This window comes from Plecotus auritus (genome assembly GCF_963455305.1).
Source record: "Plecotus auritus genome assembly, chromosome: 3".
Taxonomy (NCBI): Eukaryota; Metazoa; Chordata; class Mammalia; order Chiroptera; family Vespertilionidae; genus Plecotus; species Plecotus auritus.
In genome coordinates this window covers 120736794-120758173 of record NC_137772.1, presented here as the reverse complement: position 1 = coordinate 120758173, position 21380 = coordinate 120736794, and the positions used below count along the sequence as shown (strand labels likewise).

The 21380-nt window shown below is 40.6% G+C and overlaps 1 protein-coding gene across 8 annotated transcripts in view; it reads left to right on the top strand.

The window, feature by feature from the left end:
* FRY (FRY microtubule binding protein) overlaps positions 1-13402 on the top strand; it is a gene marked incomplete at its 5' end in the record, with an annotated part of 677381 nt that extends 663979 nt beyond the window's left edge. For 7 of the 8 annotated variants that reach the window (XM_080662182.1, XM_080662181.1, XM_080662178.1 and 4 more), the window contains one exon: positions 13005-13402. In XM_080662182.1, coding sequence (XP_080518308.1) covers positions 13005-13263 — 259 coding nt within the window. In that variant the 3' untranslated portion in view covers positions 13264-13402. The remainder of the gene's footprint in view (positions 1-13004) is intronic. The other variant, XM_080662183.1, reaches the window with a different exon arrangement.
* Between the last annotated feature and the right edge of the window lie 7978 nt (positions 13403-21380).

Here is a 21380-nt window from a genome sequence, read left to right as displayed (position 1 = left end):
TGAATGTCCTCTTTGGAGAAGTGTCTATTCAGGTCCTCTGCCCATTTTTTAATTGGATTGTTTGTCATCTGTTTGTTGATTTGTATGAGTACTTACATATTTTGGATATTAATCCCTTATCAGATGTATCATTGGCAAAAATGTTCTTTCATACAGTGGGTTCCCTTTTCATTTTTGATGGTGGTTTCTTTTGCTGTGCAAAATCTTTTTATTTTTATATAGTTCCATTTGTTTATTTTCTCCTTAGTTTCCTTTGCCCTAGAACAGTGGTCGGCAAACTCATTAGTCAACAGAGCCAAATATCAACAGTACAATGATTGAAATTTCTTTTGAGAGCCAAATTTTTTAAACTTAAACTTCTTCTAATGCCACTTCTCCAAAATAGACTCGCCCAGGCAATGGTATTTTGTGGAAGAGCCACACTCAAGGGGCCAAAGAGCTGCATGTGGCTCGCAAGCCGCGGTTTGCCGACCACTGCCCTAGGAGATGCATTGGCAAAGGTTCTACTACGTGAGATGTCTGAGATTTTACTGCTTATGTTTTCTTCTGTATTTTTATGGTTTCATGCCTTACATTTGAGTCTTTTATCCATTTTGAGTTTATTCTTGTGCATGGTGTAAGTTGGTGGTTTAGTTTCAACTTTTTGCATGTGTCTGTCCAGTTTTCCCAGCACCCTTTGTTGAAGGGACTGTCTTGACTGCATTGTATGTTCTTGCCTCCTTTGTCAAATATTAATTGGCCGTATGGTGTGGTCAATTTCTGCGGTCTCTGTTCTGATCCATTGGTCTATATGCCTGTTCTTGTGCCAGGACCAAGCGCTTTTGGTTTTCATGGCTTTGTAGTATAGTTTGATATCCAACTTTGTTCTTCTTTCTCAAGATTGCTGCAGCTATTCAGGGTCTTTTATGGTTCTATATAAATTTTTGGAGTATTTGTTCTAATTCTATGAAGTATGCCATTGGTATTTTAATAGGGATTGCATTGAATCTATAAATTACTTTGGGACTTTGGGTAGTATAGACATTTTAATGATGTTAATTCTTCCAATCCATGAACATGGTATACGTTTCCTTTTTTTTTTTTTTTTTTTTTTTTGTATTTTCCTCTATTACTTTTTTCAATGACCTATGCTTTTCCAAATACAGGTCTTTTACCTCCTTGGTTAAGTTTATTCCTAGGTATCTTTTTCTTGTTGTTGTTGCAGTGGTAAATGGTATTGCTTTTTAGTTTCTCTTTCTGAGAGTTCATTATTGGTGTATAAAAGTGCCATCAATTTCTGGATGTTGATTTTGTATCCTGCTACCTTGCCAAATTAATTTATTAAGTCTAGTAGTTTCCTGGTGGAGTTTTTCTTTAGGGTTTTATATGTACAATATCATGTCATCTGTGAATAATGACAGTTTTACTTTCTCCCTTTTAATTTTGATGCCTTTTATATCTTCTTCTTGTCTTATTGCTATGGCTAGGACTTCCAGTACTATGTTGAATAAGAGTGGTGAAAGCAGACATTCCTGTCTTGTTCCTATTCTTAGGGGAAATGGTTTTAGTTTTTGCCCATTGAGTATGATGTTGGCTGTAGGTTTGTCATATATGGCCTTTGTTATGTTGCGGAATGACCCCTCTATTCCCTCTTTACAGAGAGTTTTTATTTTAAAAAAGGGGGTGCTGGATTTTGCCAAATGTTTTTTCTGCATCTATTAATATGATCATGTTATTTTTATCTTTCATATTTGTTCATGTCATATATTGTAGTTATTGAATTGCAAACTGATGAAATTGAAGCAGTAATTTAAAAACTGCCAGCAAACAAAAGTCCTGTACTGGATGGATTTATAGGAGAATTTAACCAAACATTCAAAGAAGAACTAACATCTATCCTCCTCAAACTATTCCAAAAAAAATTCAAGAGGAAGGAACACTTCCAAGCTCTTTTTATGAAGCCAGCATTATCCTAATTCCAAAACACTACAAAAAAAAAAGAAAATTACAGGCCAATATCCCTGATGAACATATATACTAAAATCTTCAATAAACTATTGGCAAACCAGATCCAGCAATGTATTAAAAAGATCATAACACCACGATCAAGTAGGATTTATTCGGGGCTGCCATGAATTATTTGAAGTGATGAAAAGCAAGGACCTATAAGCAGGAATACTTTACCCAGCAAGGTGAGCACTTAAAATTAAAGAATAAATAAAGAGCCTCTCAGACAAGAAAAAGTTAAAGGAGCTTGTTAAGACCAAACCACCATTACAAGAAACGTTGCAAGGCCATCTTGTATTTTGTGCAGTGTCCATGTGGGACTGCAAATTGGTACAGCCACTATGGAAAACAGTATGGAGATGTCTTTAAAAAAAATAGATCTACCATATGACCAAGCAATCTGTCTTCTGAGTATTTATCCAAATAAAACTAAAACACTAATTTGAAAATATATAATGGATACCTATGTCACTACAGCATTATCTTATATAATAATCAAGGGATATGCTAATTAGCCCAGATGCCTTAGCAGTCACAACCAGTCAGGTGTGTAATAGTCACAACCAGTCAGGCACAGCCCAGGAGCAGACCCTGGAGGAAGTGGCCACCGGCAGAGGCATGCACAGGCCTACCACACCGCCCAGCCCGGAGGCCGCCTGGCCGAAAGAATCACTGGAGACTTTGTTTAAATTCAATAGGTAAAATCACTATGCTCTGTGAGAGCTGACATCCTCAAATACTCAGGACCCTCAATCGTACAAATTAATCCTATCTAATAAAAGAGTAATATGCAAATTGACCATCACTCCAACACACAAGATGGCTGCCCCCATGTGGACACAAGATGGCCGCCACAAGATGGCCAGCAGGGGAGGGCAGTTGGGGGCGATCAAGCCTACAGGGGAGGGCAGTTAGGGGTGACCAGGCTGACAGAGGAAGTTGGGGGCGACTGGGCCTGCAGGGAAGGGCAGTTGGGGGGGACCCAGACCTGCAGGGGAGAGCAGTTAGGGGTGACCAGGCCAGCAGGGGAGGGCAGTTAGGGGCAAATAGGCTGGCAGGGGAGCAGTTACGCATCAATCAGGCTGGCAGGGGAGTGGTTAGGGGGTGATCAGGCTGGCAAGCAGAAGTGGTTAGGGGCAATAAGGAAGGCAGGCAGGCGAGCAGTTGGGAGCCAGTAGTCCTGGATTGTGAGAGGGATGTCCCAGATTGGAGAGGGTGCAGGCTGGGCTGAGGGACAACCCCTGCCCCCCCCATGCATGAATTTTGTGCACCGGGCCTCTAGTAGGAAACAACTGCATAATGCTTTGACCTAATTGTATACACTTTAGTATCATTTAAAAATTATTCTACATCCTTCAAGTAAATTCAGCAGCTGACTGAGGAGACCTGGCGCTGAGAAGCACGCAGCCGGCTCTACTATCTTGAGTTTGTGGTTTCCAAGGAAACAGCCAGAAGGGATGATAAACCCTCTGCAAATGGCTCAGCCAGTGCCTATCTAAGTGGCGGCAAGTGGTGGCTTGGTTTAAATTGAGCCTTTCCGGCAGTGAATGAGGCCAACCCTCCCTGGATCTGGCAGGTTCCTGTGGAGTGCAATCTCCACGCAATACAACGCAGGCCCCAGTTTCATCCCTGGCGATCACATGCGCGTTAGCTCGGGGCAGCAGGGAAGGAAGGGAAAGGCATCATGCAGGGCAGCTCTGGCAAGCAAGCAGAAGGAAACTATGTCTGGCAGACACTCCCCTGCCACCCCCTTCAACATGTAAGAAGAATCAAATAAACCAATACAAACACCCCCTCCCCTGCCCCAGAGAGATCTGGGACTGAGGGGTGTCCCGCCCAGTCATTGAGTACCTGCTTCCCATCCCTTTTATCCAAATGGACAGGTTAGGGGGTTAAGGGGAGGAGGAGGAGCCTCGCAGGAAGGGGATTCCCTGGAACCGCACCCCTGCCCTCCCTCTGGACCTGACCTCTCTAAGTGCAGGGCCTGACCCTGCCCCCAGCAGATTTGCATATCCCAGGCCCTCCAGTACTTCCAGGCACTGGGCATTCCTTCGTCTTCCCTGCCTCCCAGCCACTGATGCTCACTGTCTCCTACCCCAGAATGACTCTGTCCTCCCCAACTTTCGGTCTTTATAGCCTAAATGCATGGTGGGCTTAGTTGCTTCTCCATGGATTTTATTTGATAAGAACCCAGTGAAGTCACTTAGCAACTGAGCTGCTCAGACTTCATCAGGGACAATGAATGACACACTTTACTTGGCTTTGATAGCAAAGCAATCTTATATATATATATATATATATATATATATATATATATATATATATATATTATTGATTTTTTTACAGAGAGGAAGAGAGAGGGATAGAGACTTAGAAACATCGATGAGAGAGAAACATCGATCAGCTGCCTCCTGCACACTCCCTACTGGGTATGTGCCCACAACCAAGGTACATGCCCTTGACCAGAATCGAACCTGGGACCCTTCAGTCCGCAGGCCGACGCTCTAGCAACTAAGCCAAACCGGTTAGGGCAAAGCATCTTATTCTTTTATTTTTTTAAATAGATTTTTATTGATTTCATAGAGGAAGGGAGAGGGAGAGAGATAGAAACATCAATGAGAGAGAATCATTGATCAGCTGCATCCTGCACGTGCCCTACTGGGGATCAAGCCCACAACCCAGGCATGTGCCCTTGACTAGAATCGAACCTGGGACCCTTCAGTACTCAGGCTGAAGCTCTAGCCACTGAGCCAAACCAGCTAGGGCAAGCAATCCTATTCTTAAAGACTTGATTTTTATCATAAACAAGTGGATTTGAATCATATCAAACCAATATACATTTTTAATGAAATGTCTCTTCATTTCTACTAATGCCATTCTACCTTAAAGCTTATATTGTGTAATCTATACTAATAAAAAGGTAATATGCTAATTAGACCAGATGTCTTCCGGACATCCATCCAGATGTCCTTCCGCACAAAGCCACGGTGGCGGGGGCCAAGGCAGCGGCAGTTAGGGGCGACCAGGCCGGCAGGGGAGGGCAGTTAGGGGCAATCAGGCCAGCAGGCAGGTGAGCAGTTAGGAGCCAGTGGTCCCCGATTGCGAGAGGGATGTCCAACTACCAGTTTAGGCTCGATCCCTATGGGACCACTGGCTCCTAACTGCTCACCTGCCTGCCAGCCTGGTCACCCCTAACTGCCGCTGCCTTGGCCCCTGCCACCATGGCTTTTGGGATCAGGCCTAAACTGGCAGTCAAACATCCCCCAAGGGGTCCCTGATTGGAGAGGGTGCAGGCCGGGTTGAGGGACCTCCCGTGCATGAATTTCATACACCAGGCCTCTAGTTTAAAATAACAGTTATGCCCAGCCTGTGTGCTTCAGTGGTTGAGCATTTATCCATGAACCAAGAGGTTGCTAGTTTGATTCCCAATCATGGCACATGCCCCAGTGCAGGCTTCATTCCCAGTAGGGGATGTGCAAGAAGCAGCCAATTGATGATGTTTCTCTCTCATCAATGTTTCTATCTCTCCATCCCTATCCCTTCCTCTCTCTCTAAAAATCAATTAAAACATATTAAGTAAATAACAGTTACGAAAGCAACCTGAGTATCCGTCAACAGATGAATTGATAAAGGAGATTTGGTATATAAACAGTACAATGGAATTTTACTCAGCAATTTAAAAAAAAAAAATGAAACCCTGCCATTTGCAACAACTTGGATAGACCTACAAAGTATTATGCTAACTGAAATAAGTCAGACAAAGACAAATAGCACATGATTTCATTTAGATGTGCAATTTTTTTAAATCAAAACAAATGCACAAACCAAACAAAGACTTATAGAAACAAAGAACAAACTGATGGTTACTAGAGGGGAGGGATAGGTGAAATCGTGAAGGGGAATATAGTTAATAGTAGTGTGATAACTTTGCATGATGACAGGTGATTACTAGACTTGGTGTGGTAAGCATCTAGTAAGATAGGTAAATGTCAAATCACTATGTTGTACACCTGAAACTAATATAACATATGCCAACTATACTTTAATAAAGAAAATTCACACACAAAAAAAGTCATGGAGGAGGAGGAAATGTAGTCCTTTTAGAATATATTCAAATGGTAATGACTATCAGCTTAAAATTGTCTGCTATAGATATATAATTATATATATAAACCTCATGGTAAACTCAAACCAAAAACTTATAAAAGATACACCAATTATTAGGAAACCAGAATCCAAACAAAACACTAAAGAAACCAGCAAAACACAAGGAAAGAGATCAAGAGAAAAAAGAAACAGAGGACTATAAAAAAAACAAAAAATTGATAAAATGATAATATGTATATAACTATCAATAATAACTTTAAATGTAAATGGATTAAATATTCCAATAGAAAGACAAAGGGTAGCTGAATATGGCACATATAAGAGACTCACTTCAAATTGAAAGACACATAAAGGCTGAAAGTGAAGGGATGGTAAAAGAATTCCATTCAAACCAAAGCAGAAAGCTGGTTTAGCAGTCAGTACTCATATCAGACAAAATAGACTTTAAAACAAATAATGTAAATAAAGACAAAGAAGAACATTATCTAATTACCAATCCAAGAAGAGGACATAATAATCATAAATATCTACACACCCAATAAAATAGCACCTAAAAATATAAAGCAAACATTAATGGACATAAAGGGAGAAATTCTCAGTTATATAACTAGAGGCCCAGTGCACAAAATTCTTGCACTCGGGGGCGGGGGGATGGTGGGAGTCCCTCAGTCCAGCCTGAGCCCTCTCACAGTCCAGGAGCCCTCCCTTGGGGGATGTCTGACTGACAACTTAGGCCTGTTCCCTGGGGGAAGCGGGCCTAAGCTGTCAGTCGGACATCCTTAGCACTCCCATGGAGGCGGGAAAGGCTCCCGCCACTGCCGCTGTGCTCGCCAGCCGTGAGCCCGGCTTCTGGTTGAATGGCATTCCCCCCTGTGGGAGCACACTGACCACCAGGGAGCAGCTCCTGCATTGAGTGTCTGTCCCCTGGTGGTCAGTGCACATCATCGCGACTGGTCATTCCACCATTGGGCCGAAACCAGCTCTCCAATATCCCCCGAGGGGTCCTAGATTGCGAGAGAGCACAGGCCAGGCTGAGGGACCCCACAGGTGCACGATCAGGGCCAGGGAGGGACGCAGAAGGTGGACCAGCTGGGGAGGGACCATGGGAGGACTCCAGGGCATGTCTGGCCTGTCTTGCTCAGTCACAATTGGCCGGACCCCAGCAGCAAGCTAACCTACTTGTCGGAGAGTCTGCCCCCTGGTGGTCAATACACATCATAGCGACTGGTCAACCGGTCAACTGTCTTCCCCCTGGTGGTCAGTGCACATCATAGCAAGCACTTGAACGGCCTTAGCATATCATTAGCATATTACACCTTGATTGGTTCAACCGATGACCAGACAACTGGACCCTTAGCATATTAGGCTTTTATGATATAGGATAGTAGGGGATTTTAACACCCCACTCACATCAATGCCTACATCATCCAGAAAGAAAATTAATAAGGAAGTGATGGCCTTAAATGTCAAATTACACCAGATATACTTAATAGACATTTATAAAATACTAGAGGCCTGGTGCATGAAATTTGTGCACTGGGGTTGGGTGGTCCCTCAGCCCGGCCTGTGCCCTCTCACAGTCTGGGACCCCTCAGGGGGTATAGCAGTGCACCAAGCAGCAGGCGGCCAGGGAGGAGCCCAAATCAGGGCCAGGCGCCATGCTGCTCGCGCACATTCCGGCCCACTGCGCCTGCTGCCACTGCTCGATAGTGCTGCCGCAGAGTCAGAAGGCTCCTGCCATGACAGCTGTGCTCGCCAGCCATGATCCCAGCTTCTGGCTGAGTAGCGCTCCCCCTGTGGGAGCACACTGACCACCAGGGGGCAACTCCTGCATTGAACGTCTGCCCCTGGTGGTCAGTGCGCATCATAGCGACCAGTTGTTCTGGTAGTTCCACAGTAATGGTTGCTTAGCCTTTTATTATATAGATTACATCAAAACACTTCAGTATACACCTTTTTGCAAGTACACACAAAACATTATCCCAAAGCAAGTCTCAATAAATTCAAAAAGATTGAAATTATATCAAACATATTTTCCAACCATATTGGCATGAAACTAGGAAACTGGAAAGAATAAAAATACATGGAGATTAATTAACAGGTAACTAAACAACCAGTGGATCAAAGAAGATATCAAACAGGAAATAAAAAACTGCCTTGAGACAAATGAAAGTGAAAACACAGATTTTCCATATCTATGAGATACAACAGAAACAATTTTTTAAATATATTTTATTGATTTTTTACAGAGAGGAAGGGAGAAGGATAGAGAGTTAGAAACATCGATGAGAGAGAAACATCGATCAGCTGCCTCCTGCACACTCCCTACTGGGTATGTGCCTGCAACCAAGGTACATGCCCTTGACTGGAATCGAACCTGGGACTCTTGAGTCTGCAGGCTGACGCTCTATCCACTGAGCCAAACTGGTTAGGGCAGCAGAAACAATTTTAAGAAAGAAGTTCATAGCTATACAGGACAACCTCAAGAAACAAGAAAAATCCCAAATAAACCATCTAACTCTATACTTAAAGGAACTAGGAAAAAGAAGAGCAAACAAAACCCAAAGTAAACAGAAGGAAAGAGATAATAAAGATTAGAGTGAAAATAAAGGAAATAGAAATTTTAAAAACAATAGAAAAATAAATGAAACTAAATGCTGGTTCTTTGAAAGGATAAATAGAATTGACAAGCCCCTAGGCAGCCAGACTCATCAAGAAAGAAAGATAGAGAACTAAAATAAACTCATAAATGAAAGAAAAGTAAAAAAAAAAAAAAAACACAAACACTACTACAGAAATACAAGTAATCATTAAAGCATAGTAAGGATAATTATAGGCCAAAAGTTTGACAAGCTATTAAGAAGTGGATAAATTTCTGGAAGCATATAACCTTCCAAGACTGGACCAAGAAGTAGAAAATCTAAACAGACCAATTACTAGCAATAAAATTGAAGCATTTAATTAAAACACTGCCAACAAATAAAAATCCAAGACCAAATGGTTTGACAGGTGACTCCTACCAAACATTTAAGCAGAATTAATTCCTACCCTTATTAAACTATTTCAAAAAATTGAAGAAGGAGCACTTCCAAACTCATTCTATAAAACTAGCATTACCCTGATACCAAAACCAGATAAAGATCTCAACAAAAAAAGAAAATTACAGGCCATATCCTTGATGAACATGCATTCAAAATTTCTCAACAGAATTAGCAAACTGGATTCAGCAATATAGTAAGAAGATTATATACCATGACCAACTGAGATTTACCCCAGGGATGCAAGGATGGTTCTAGATCCATAAATCAATCAATGTGATACATCACATTAAAAATGAAGGATAAAAATCATATGATCACCTCAGAAAAGTCACTTGACAAAGGTCAATAAACTTTTATAATAGAAACTTTCAACATTGTGAGTATAGAGAGAACATACCTCAAGATAATAAAGGCCTTATATGACACACACACAGCTAATATCATACTCAATGGTGAAAAGCTGAAAGCCTTTCTTCTAAGATCAGGAACAAGACAAGGACACCCACTATTACCACTTCTTTTCAACACAGTATTAGAAGTCCTAGCCACAACAATCAGACAAGAAAAAGAAATTAAAAGGATAAAAATTGGAAAGGAAGTACAACTCACAATTTGTATATTACATGCTACTATATATAGAAAACCCTAAAGACTCCACCCAAAAATGATCAGAACTAATAAATAAATTCAGTAATTTGCAGGGTACAAAATCAACTTACAGAAATCTGTTGAATTTCTACACACCAATAATGAATAATCAGAAGGGGAAATTAAGAAAACAATCTCATTTACAATTGCATCGAAAAATATAACATTTTTAGAAATAAATTCAACCAAAGAGGTGAAAGACCTGAATCCTGAAAAACTATAAAATATTAAAGAAATCAAAGAGGCTACAAATAAGTGAAGGATATACCATGCTCATGGATTAGAATAATTAATATTATTAAAATATCTTTACTACCAAAATCAATATCCAGATTCAATACAAAAATAGCAATAGCATTTTTCTCAGAATTAGAACAATTAATTCTAAAATTTATATAAAACTATAAAAAAAAACACACAAATATCCAAAGAAACCTTGAGAGAAAAAAAAAACAAAGGATGAGGTACTTTCAAACTATACTACAAAACTACAATAATCAAAATAGTATGATAGTGGAGTAAAACAAATATAGAAATCAATGTAATAGAGAACCCAGAAATAAACCCATGCTTATATGGTCAATTAATCTATGACAAAGGAGGCAAGAATACACAATGGGTTAAGAACAGTATCTTCAATAAGTGATGCTGGGAAAATTGGACAGATACATGAAAAAAATGAAATTAGACCACCTTCTTACACCATATGCAAAAATAAATTCAAATGGATTATTAAAGATTTAAATATAAGACCTGAAACCACAAAACTCCTAGGAGAAAACATAGGCAGTAGACTCTCTGACATCAGTCTTAGCAATATCTTTCTAGATATGTCTCCTTGGTATAGAGCAACCAAAGTGAGTGTGGGTGTTGGGGGAGGGAACTACATCAAACTAAAAATTGTGCAAGCGAAGAAAATCATTAATAAAACAAAAACACAACCTACTAAATGGGAGAAGATATTCACAAATGATACATCCAATAAGGGTTAATATACAAAATATATAAAGAACACATAAACTTAAGACCAAAAAAACAAACAATCCAATCTAAAAATGGGCAGAGGACCTGAATAGATATTTCTCCAAAGAGTACATACAGATGGCCAAGAGACATATGAAAAGATGCTCAACATCACTAGTCACCAGAGAAATGCAAAATAAAACCACAATGCCATACTACCTCACATCTGTCAGAATGGCTGTCATCAAAAATCAACAAACAAGTGCTGGCAAGGATGTGAAGAAAAGGGAACCCTTGTACACTATTGGTGGGACTGCAATTGCAGCCACTATGGAAAACAATTTGGAGGTTCCTCAAATAATTAAAATAGAACTACCATATGGTGATGGAAAATTAAATTTAATTAAAATAGAACTATCATATGACCCAGTAATTCCAATTCTGGTTAGCTATCTAAAGAAATCCAAAACACTAATTCAAAAAGATAGATGCACTCCTATGTTCTTTGCATCATTATTTATGACTAGAGGCCCAGTGCATGAAATTTGTGCACAGGTAGGGTCCCTAGGCCTGGCCAGCGATCAGGGCCAATCAGTTTCCCCACTTCCCCGCCTCCCCCTTCCCTTACCACCCACATGCTGCCACTGTGCCATTACTCCTCCCCCCACCCCCGCCTACTCACCTCCCTGCCTCCTCCTTCCCTTGCTCCTTCAGTGCCCCACCACCACCGCTGGTTACCTGCCGTGTTCCACACCAACCCTCGTGGTCAGCACACATCATAATGAGTGATCAAACTCCAGGTCTCCCTGTCAAACTCCCAAGGAGACACTTTGCATATTAGCCTTTTATATATATAGATAGCCAAGATATGGAAGCAATCCAAGCACCCATCAATAGATGAGTGGATAAAAAATTGGTGGTACATAGATACAATAGAATATTACTTGACCATAAAAAATGAAAGAAGTCAGAGAGTAAGACAAACACCGTATGTGGAAAAAAAAACAAAAACAAATGAATACTCTTCAATGCCAATTAACAAATTCTTTATTCAATTATTTGCATGCTTATAACTGTTGAGGGATGTCCTTGCACAGGGCAGCATCTTGCTGTCCATTTTCAGGTACAGTACCTAATTAATGGCCTTGCTCCAGGATAAACATCATGTTTTCAATAACTCGATGAAAAGCTTTGGGGGGCTGGGAGAGAGTATCTGGTGCATCCTTACACTTGAAATTGTCCTTCAACACAAAATTGTGAACAATTATTTTATTTTTAATCCTCACCTGAGAATATGTTTTTATTGAATTTTTAGAGAGAGAGAGAAAGAAACATCGATCAGCTGCCATCCCTCTCCCTTCTCCCCCGCCCCACCCCTGTATGTGCCCCTACTGGGGATCAAACCCACAACCCAAGAATGTGCCCTGACCGGAAATTAAACAGCAACCTTTTGGTGCACAGGAAGACATTCAACCAACTGAGTCAACTCCGGCCGGGCATGAACAATTATTTTAAAGAAAACTATAGTAGCAGCAACTGAAGAGGGTGTTAATTCTGTGGTTTCTCTGACAGCTAATTCAGCCATACTGCAGAGATTTTAAGAAGATGCTTATACTATAAATTAAATGTAATATGTGGTATGTTGGATGACATCACAGTAGTACTCACCTTCAAGAATTTCAAAAGCACTCTCGATTCCACTCTGGATAAAATTTTGCAATTCATTTGTTTTAAAACAGTCTTTGTGAAAAAAAAAATGAATAAACAAAACAGACCCATAGATAAAGATAACAAACTGATGGTTGCCAAGGAGGAAGGGTATGGGGAATGGTTGAAATAAAGTATATTTTTTTAAAAATTTAAGTATATACCCCAACATAATTTTGAAATCTAATATTTTAATGTATCCTTTTGGGTGTTTTACCCCTACATTTTGATAGTATATTCACATATTCATTGGAATCATGACATAGCAAATAAATGTTTTTAAATTATCAGATTCCAAGCTTATACTTTAGATATTTTTATCAAAGCCAATAACATATAATATTATAAATTTATGGTGATGGTTTCAGAACTCTGAATATAGTAAAACCACTGAATTGTATACTTTAGATTTGTGAATTGTATAATGTGTGAATTTTATCTCAATAAAGCTTTTTTATATATAAAATATTATTTTACTAACACAGACTCATAATTACTCCTCTTTGTGACTAATAGTGCCTATAATCTGTGCTCTTCTTTTTTTGAATGCAGAAGTCTGTGGCCCAATGACATCTTTGGAAGCAGTTCTGATGATGAGGTCCAGACACTTCTGAATATATATTTCCGTCATCAAACTCTAGGACAAACAGGTACTTATGCTTTGGTGGGGTCTAACCAGAGCCTGACTGAAATCTGCACCAAGCTGATGGAGCTGAACATGGAGATTCGAGACATGATTCGCAGGGCCCAGAGTTATCGAGTCCTCACTGCTTTTCTTCCAGACTCCAATGTTTCTGGCACTAGTCTCTGACTGGAGCCCCCTGTCACCCATGGCTTCCAAGATGGATGTGCTGCCATGCTGGGGTAACATCACTCGGTATCTTTTCAGTCTTCAGAAGGCTTGGTCAGACTGTTCTCCCTCTTGTTACCTGTTGGACTTTTTCTGAAGGGGATGACAGAACTTCCAACATGTAGCAATACTAAGAACCAAGGTAACAAAACATTTGAGGACAGACTCCATTTGCCATGCTATGTAGCACAAATGTGTTATTTTACTGAGCAAATGCAACTCACTAGTGAAGAAGTGACTTCTATTGCATACCAAAGCCGACTACCTTGAACGATACCCTTTCTTTCTAGAAACTACTTTAGATTGGCAAAAGTGCAATGTTCCTTCACTAATTATATATATGTGTGTGTGTGTGTGTGTGTGTGTGTGTGTGTGTGTGTGTGTGTGTGTGTATATATATATATATATATATATATATATATATTAAAACTTGTACATTCTTTCCCTTTATTTTTCCTTTCCTTTCTTTCCTTTTTTTTTGTGAACTGAGGATGGGACAGGCAGAATGAAGCTGGCCATTGAAAACTAAAAGACGGTCAAAAGCTGACAGCCTGTATATGTGAAAAGGGAATTGTAAATGGACAATTAATGTACACTGTAATTTGAATATAATTACTATACCTAAAAGAGCTGCTATGAAGTACCTTTCTTATGTTGCTAGGCTACTGTTTTTTAAAACCCTGGATCTCTTTGCAGGGGTCTGTGATTAGAACCTTATTACCAAAAATTGTCCAGATAAACCTTTTTTTATGGATCTTGGCTGCTTTTTACTAAAAGTTGCTTTTATGAACATATTTATACTACAGAAGGATGAGTGTTAATTTTAACCAACTTTGCCATTTTGTAGAAGAGAGTTAAAGTCATTCACATGATAAATCCCAAGTCTTTTCACCTGTCATGCATGCATATTTTAATATCCATTTGGATAGCCAGAAGTAGAATTATAAAGGTAAAATATGAGTTATCACTTTGTTCCTTAAGAAATGTCATACTTTATATTTGTAATATTTATCTAAAGGGCCGTTCTTAAGTTTTCTTCCTTAAACTTAATGCTGTCAAGTGTTAGATATGTGCATGTAAACCTGCTGCACATCAGAAACATATTCAAAGTTTATCTATGTAACTTATTTGCTCTATAAATACATTTAAAGTTTTTGTGATGTAATCTTGGTTGGTATTCTGTTCAGAACTGCCTTTAGACTAAAAAAATAGAAAATACAAAACACATATTGACCATGAACTTTATTTCTGATTAATGAAAATTTTTGCCTTTAACACACTTTACAGTATTAGATGTGGGTTGCCACAGTGGTAGCCCCAAAGGGCACCATTTATGTGTTTTATAAATGGCAGCCATTGGGGTTGTTAAGCAAACACAGTAGCCTTGTGAAGCAGGGGGTATTTATGACCTCTTTGGAAATGGACACAAAACAGAGACTGACTTTCAACCAGCTCTCTCTGTAATCAATAAAAGAGAGACATCAGAAGAGAGTTCCAGTTGTCTACAGCCTATCATTCATTAGGTTGTCACCTTTAAAATTTTTAAACAGACTCTATAATGAACAGGAAAAAGAAGTAGGAGTTTTAATTCTGTCACGAATACCCATCTATTTTCCACCACACTTGTAATACAGGGACACAGAAATACATAATGATCTAATTTCTACTGTCTTCCTATTCATATTTATTAGACTAACAAACATCCCCTGCTTCCCTTACAACTGAGGGATAAATAGTAATTTTCTAGAAATATCCTGCTGCAGGGAGTCTAACCCAGGATTTTGTTGTTGTTGTTGTTACCAAAGGTACAACTATTAGCATATTCTGCTGATTTATTTTTTCAATATACCTGAAAGATTATTTACCTCAGTTTGTAGAAAACAACTGAATCATATTCTTTCTGAAAAATATTTCATAAAAGAAGAGGTTTCTGTGGATATCCACGCTATCCAACTCTCAGAGTTCTGTTGGGACCCACAATAGAAAGGATTGACTAGTCATGACATGACTGAATTTTCCACCATGCCCTCTTACTCAGCAAAGAACCCCCTATGAGGGTTACTCTTTTAAAAAAGAGAATTCCAATAGTACATTATAATCTAGTCATAAAAGTAGAGGGGATTTTTTCTTTTTTCTTCATTTTATAAAAGACAATGAGGTGACATCATGGGAGTGAGGAGACTCCTTTGTTTCTCCCCTTAAATTTATAAGTCAGACATCCAAAACTGAATGAAGGATCCCCTGCTCAATGCACAAATACACTGAAAGATCCACACATCAAAACATCTGAAGATGGGGAGGACAGAGGTGGTAGCCTCAAATGCACTTAGGGGCCCATTGTGGCTCTGGTGAGCTAGTAGCAGTGAAGAAATTAATCTTCAGCCTTCATACTATGGCCTGGATTATAAGAGGGAAGAAGTAGTGGTCCTCTAAGAAATGGCATCTCTCTCCCCCTTTCCCATCATGGCAGACCCTGGTAGAGGTAGTGGAGATGCCTCCAAAAACACAGCAGAACCAGAGAACATTAGTAAAAAGGAAATAGTGCTAGGAGCTTGCAAAACCACTTCTCCATCACCTGTCACATTCCTCCATCACAGTGGTGGTGCCCTGGAACCAAGGTGAGCCAGTAATGGAAGGGACACCCAACATTCAAGTGAGTAGGTGTCACTTTCCTTAACTAAAGTGATGCTGCACCACTATGATCCAGAGGCATAACTACTGCAGCTAAGATAAAACAAAATCATATACTATAACACCATCTACTGGAAAACAAAAGGAAGTACCCTACCCATTATCTTGCTGAATTGTTGAGAGCAAAACAGTATCTAAACAAAACAATAACAATAAAACAACAACAACAAAAAAGAACCTCACTTGTGCAGGCAAAGAAACAACCCATCAAATAACGTAAACAATCAAGTTAATCTGAAAGCAGAGGAAAAATAAAAAGTCTCCAGAAATGAACCATGAAGTCATGGAAAACAATCAACAAGACAAACTGCATAAGTGAACCAAACAAATTCTGGAGCTGAAGAACTCATTGAGATGAAAAATGCATTAAAGAGCAATGGAAATAGAGCAGACCACCTGAAAGATAGAATTAGTGGGCTTGAAGATAGAAACCTAGAAATTATTCAAGTGGAAGAACAAAGGAACTAAGAGTTTTAAAAAATCAAAGAAGTCTACAGGAATGATCTGACTCTATTAAAAAGAACAACATCAAGATAATGGGTATGTGAGAAAGAGAAGATTGATAATTTCCGAGGCTTATAGGAAGAACTAGACTTTAGAATAAAGGAACCCAAGACAACACAAAGTTAAATTGACACAAAAACATCTTCCCCAAAACACATTTTATTCAAACTGTAAAAAAAATTAATGACAAAGAATTCTAAAGGCAGCCATGGGTGGAGGGTTGTCCCTCACAGAGGAAACCCATTAAATTGTCCTCAGATTTCTTACTAGAAACGTTATAAGACAGGAAATAGTAAAAGGAAATATTCCAAATAATATATTCAGCAAAGATGAACTTCAGATATGAAGAAGAAATAAAGGCTCTACCAGACAAACAAAAGCTGACAGAATTTACCACCAGAAGACCTGCATTAAAAGAAATAGTAAAAGGAGTTCTAACAGCAACAAAAAGTCAAAAATATACAAATCTTTGAATAAGATGACTAGCATACAGAAGCAGGAACTTCAAACTACTTCAAAACAGTGTATTAAACTTAATCATAACAAAAGGGAAATAAAGCATTAAAAATAACTATGACTACTGAAAATTAGTAACAAATGTACAACATGAATGGAAATAATTGGTGACAACAAAAACAAGGAAAGGAAGAAAATGACTCAACTTGTACAGATGAGGAAGATAAGATACAATGAGAAAAATGATTATTCTATGTATGAAACATTATTTTACATAAACCTAATGGCTACCACAAAACAAAAAATATAGAGCTGAGATAGGGAACATTTAAAAAGTAAAGAAATGGGGAAAATCATAGAAAACCACCAAACTAATGGATATGTAATTAGAAAATTTTAAAAAAATATAAAATGGCTGCAGTAAATCCTCATCCTATATAATAAAAGCCTAATATGATAAGTGTCTGGTTTTCTGGTGACTGGTCAACTGTTCAACCAATCAAAGCGTAATATGTTAATGATATGCTAAGGCTGCTCAACCGCTTGCTATAACGTGCACTGACCATCAGGGGGCAGTAGACTGGTCAACCACTCGCTATGACATTCATTGACCACCAGGGGCAGATGCTCTGACCAGTAGATTAGCTTGCTGCTGGGGTCCAGCTGATCAGGACTGAGCTAGACAAGCCAGACACGCCCTGGAGCCCTCCTGTGGTCTCTCCCCAGCCCAAATGTGCATGAGTGGGGTTCCTCAGCTTAGCCTGCACCCTCTAGCAATCCGGGACCCCTCAGGGGATATCAGAGAGCCAGTTTCAGCCCAATCCCGCAGGCCACTTCCCTTGGGAGGGTGCCAGACGCAGGGCTCACAGCTGGTGAGCGCTGCTGTGGCAGCGTGAGCCTTTCCCGATTGGGACTGATTGGGCGCAAACCCACGGCAGGTGCAGTGGGGCCAGATGAGAGGGAGAGGCAGGTAGGAGCTGCAGGTGGCATTGGACTGCGGGTTTCAGCAGGATCCCTGTAGGCCACCCAGAGGACCCTACCCATGCATGAATTCATGCACCGGGCCTCTAGTAAATCAATAATTACCTTAAATGTAAATGGAGTAAACTCACATATCAAAAGGCACACAGTAGCAATATGGATTAAAAAACAAGACCTAACCATATGTTGCCTGAAGGAGAATCATCTCAGACCAAAGATAGGCTCAAAGTGAATGGGTGAAAAGATGATACTCATAGCAAATGACATCCAGAGACCACATCCCACCACAAAAATCCACAGGACCCAGAGTAGCAACTGGCCTTGGTATATCCTGAGACTTTTGCTGAGTGACCTCAGACCCAGCACTGGCACCAAGTTTGAATCTCTATCAACCTGATGAATACTACTCACCCCTATTTGGTGATTCAATGAGAACCTATCTCACACATCTTGAGAACACCACCAGAAGTTCTTTCAGTGACTGAGCCTAACAGGCAGCCAGCAGGCAGAGGCAAATTTCAGAGTGCCTTGGGCCTTTTGTTGACCTGCCATCAGGCTCAATGCTGATGGAAGCTAACGTTGGTGTGCAGGTTGGCCCAGGAAGCCCAGGGCCAGTCACAGGCAGAATGTGACATGATCTGTACTGGAGTCCTTCCCAAAATGCCCCAGAACTAACACACCTAGTGGCAGGCTTCAAACTACATCAGAGCCCAATCTGATTAGCTCCACAAGGAACGCACCCATAAGGGGGATCTACTTTGTAGAGTGACCCCCCTCATAGAAGCTCATGCACTGTTGTCAAGATCAATCCTCACAGTGAGCCAACCTGAGGGCCAACCTGACCCACAAATGGGCCAACAGAAATCATGACTAAACCGCAACGGGAGGGCTCACATAAACCACACAAGGGGCATGCCTGAAACATCTATCTCAGGTAATCAGAGAGAATGCACCACTGAGCCCTACAGATCACCTATTACATAAAGACACCCTATCAAGAATGGGAGACATAGCAGAACCACCTAATTAATACACAGAAACAAATACAGAGAGGAGCCACAGGAGGGAGACAAAACAATTGCTCCAAAGAACAGGAGCAATCCTCAGAAAAATAACTAAATGAAATGGAGGCAAGCAATCTACCAGATATACAGTTCAGAAAAATGGTTATAAAAATGCTCAAGGAACTTAGAACTTCAACAAAGAAGAAGCAAGCATAGCAAAGGACATAGAAACAATAAAAAAATTTAAAAGAATTCAATATTTGAAATGAGTCATACACTAGAAGGAAATAACAGCAGAATGGATGAAGCAGAAAATCAAGTCACCAATTTAGAAGACAAGGTAGCAGAAAACAAGCAATCAGACCATCAAAAAGAATTTTAAAATGAGGATAGTTTAAGGAACCTCTGAGACAACATCATGCATAACAACATCTACATCTGAGGGGGTCCCAGAAGGAGAAGACAGCAAGGGATTGAGAACCTATTTGAAGAAAGAAATGACTAAAAACTTCCCTAACCTGGTGAAGAAAAAAGACACACAAGTCTAGGAAACACAGAATCCCAAACAAGATGAAACCAGAGGACCACACTAGGACACTTCATATTTAAAATGCAAAAGATTAGAGACAAAGAGAGAATCTTAAAAGCAATTTGTTACTCACAAGGGAGCTCCCATTAGACTGTCAGCTGATTTTTCAACAGATAATTTTCAGGCCAGCAGGATTGGCATGAAACATTCAAAGTGATGAAAAGCAAGGACCTACAGCCAAGACTACCCAGCAAGGCTAGCATTTTAAATTGAAGGAGATCAAAATGGCTTTTTTCCCCTTCCTCTATATAAAGCAAAGAGGAGGGGAGTAGTTCTCTTATATATACTGTGAGTACTTAGTTGAGTTCCTAAAGGTTTTCCTACTCCTGTTATGCTGGATCCCGTGGATATTTATGCCCCTGAGTCTCTGCTCCTCCTGTTAAAATATTGTATAATAGAGGCCTGGTGCACTAAATTTGTGCACTCAGTGGGGGGGTCCTTCAGCCTGACCTGCACCCTCTCGCAGTCCAGGAATCCTTGGGGGATGTCAGACTGACAGCTTAGGCCCATATACAGATTCCATAGGAGTCAGACATCCTTAGCGCTGCCATGGAGGTGGGAGAGGCTCCCGCCACCACAGCTGCACTCACCAGCCATGAGCCCAGCTTCTGATGAGCGGCGCTCCTCCTGTGGGAGCACACTGACCACCAGGGGGCAGCTCCTGCATTGAGCATCTGCCCCCTGGTGGTCAGTGTGCATCATAGCGACCAGTTGTTCTGGTGTTCGGTCGATTTGTATATTAGCTTTTTATTATATAGGATTCTTATAAAAAGATGCTCAACTGAGGAAAACCAAGATGGTGGGGTAGGTAAATGCCAGTACTCGCTGCCTCCCATAAGCACAGCAAAATTACAATTAAAATACAGAACAACCAGCATTCAGAACCATCTGAAATCTGGCAGAATGGAAGGCCTACAACTAGAGAAGAAAAGAAGAAAGCACATTGAAACTGGTAGGAGGGGCAGAGGCACAGAACAGGCTGACCTGATACCCACATGTGGCATTTTTTATAATTAGAAAGAATATCTCCAAGGCTTCCTGTGAGAGGCAGGGGGTCCCAGTCCCAGACCAGGGTTCCAGAGCTGGGAAGAGAAATGCCCATAACTTTGGGCTGAAAAAAACATCAGGGATGGTGGTTGAGTGGCACAGAGGCTGCTGGAGTCCCAGGTGTTCCTCTTAAAGGGCCCACACACAAACTTACACAGTCCTGCTTCCTCTGAGCTCCAACACCCAGTGGCAGCTTTGAGGAAATCCAGCATCATATGAGAAGGAACTGGACTGTCTGGCATCAGGACAGGAACTCGGGGGCATGTTTCTCCCAGACAGGGGTGCTTATGGGGTCATTGTTCCTGTGCTAGGACCTCCCCCATGGCAGAGCTGACTGGCAGCTATATCTGAGTTTCCATTAGTGTGGCCCACACTGTTTCCTCTGCCCTTATGGTTCCCTGAGACCCCACATTATCCAATTTTCAGCCCCCTGCCCCCTCCAAGCTGTTTGCAGTGGATTTTCCATATGAATGGCTTGTCCTGGCTCAGGCTTCAAACATTGCTAAAATCTCTTAAACAAGCAGCAGCTGGAGTCAGCATGCCCCAACCCTATCAATAAAAGGCCCAAGACCCTGCACTAGCACCAGCCTGCCTTGATTCACAGCTGGGCCTCCCCAGGTACTTCCTAGCCTAATATAAGTAGCAGTCATCTGTAGATCTCTGTAGCTCCTGCTGGTGGCCCCCATCAGTGGCTGACTTTAAACCTCCTGGGAGGCCAGAGCCAGAGCCAGTTCACCTAGTGGACAGCTTTAGACCATACCATATTACAACTCTACACATCCACAAGAGACACACTCAAGGGGCAG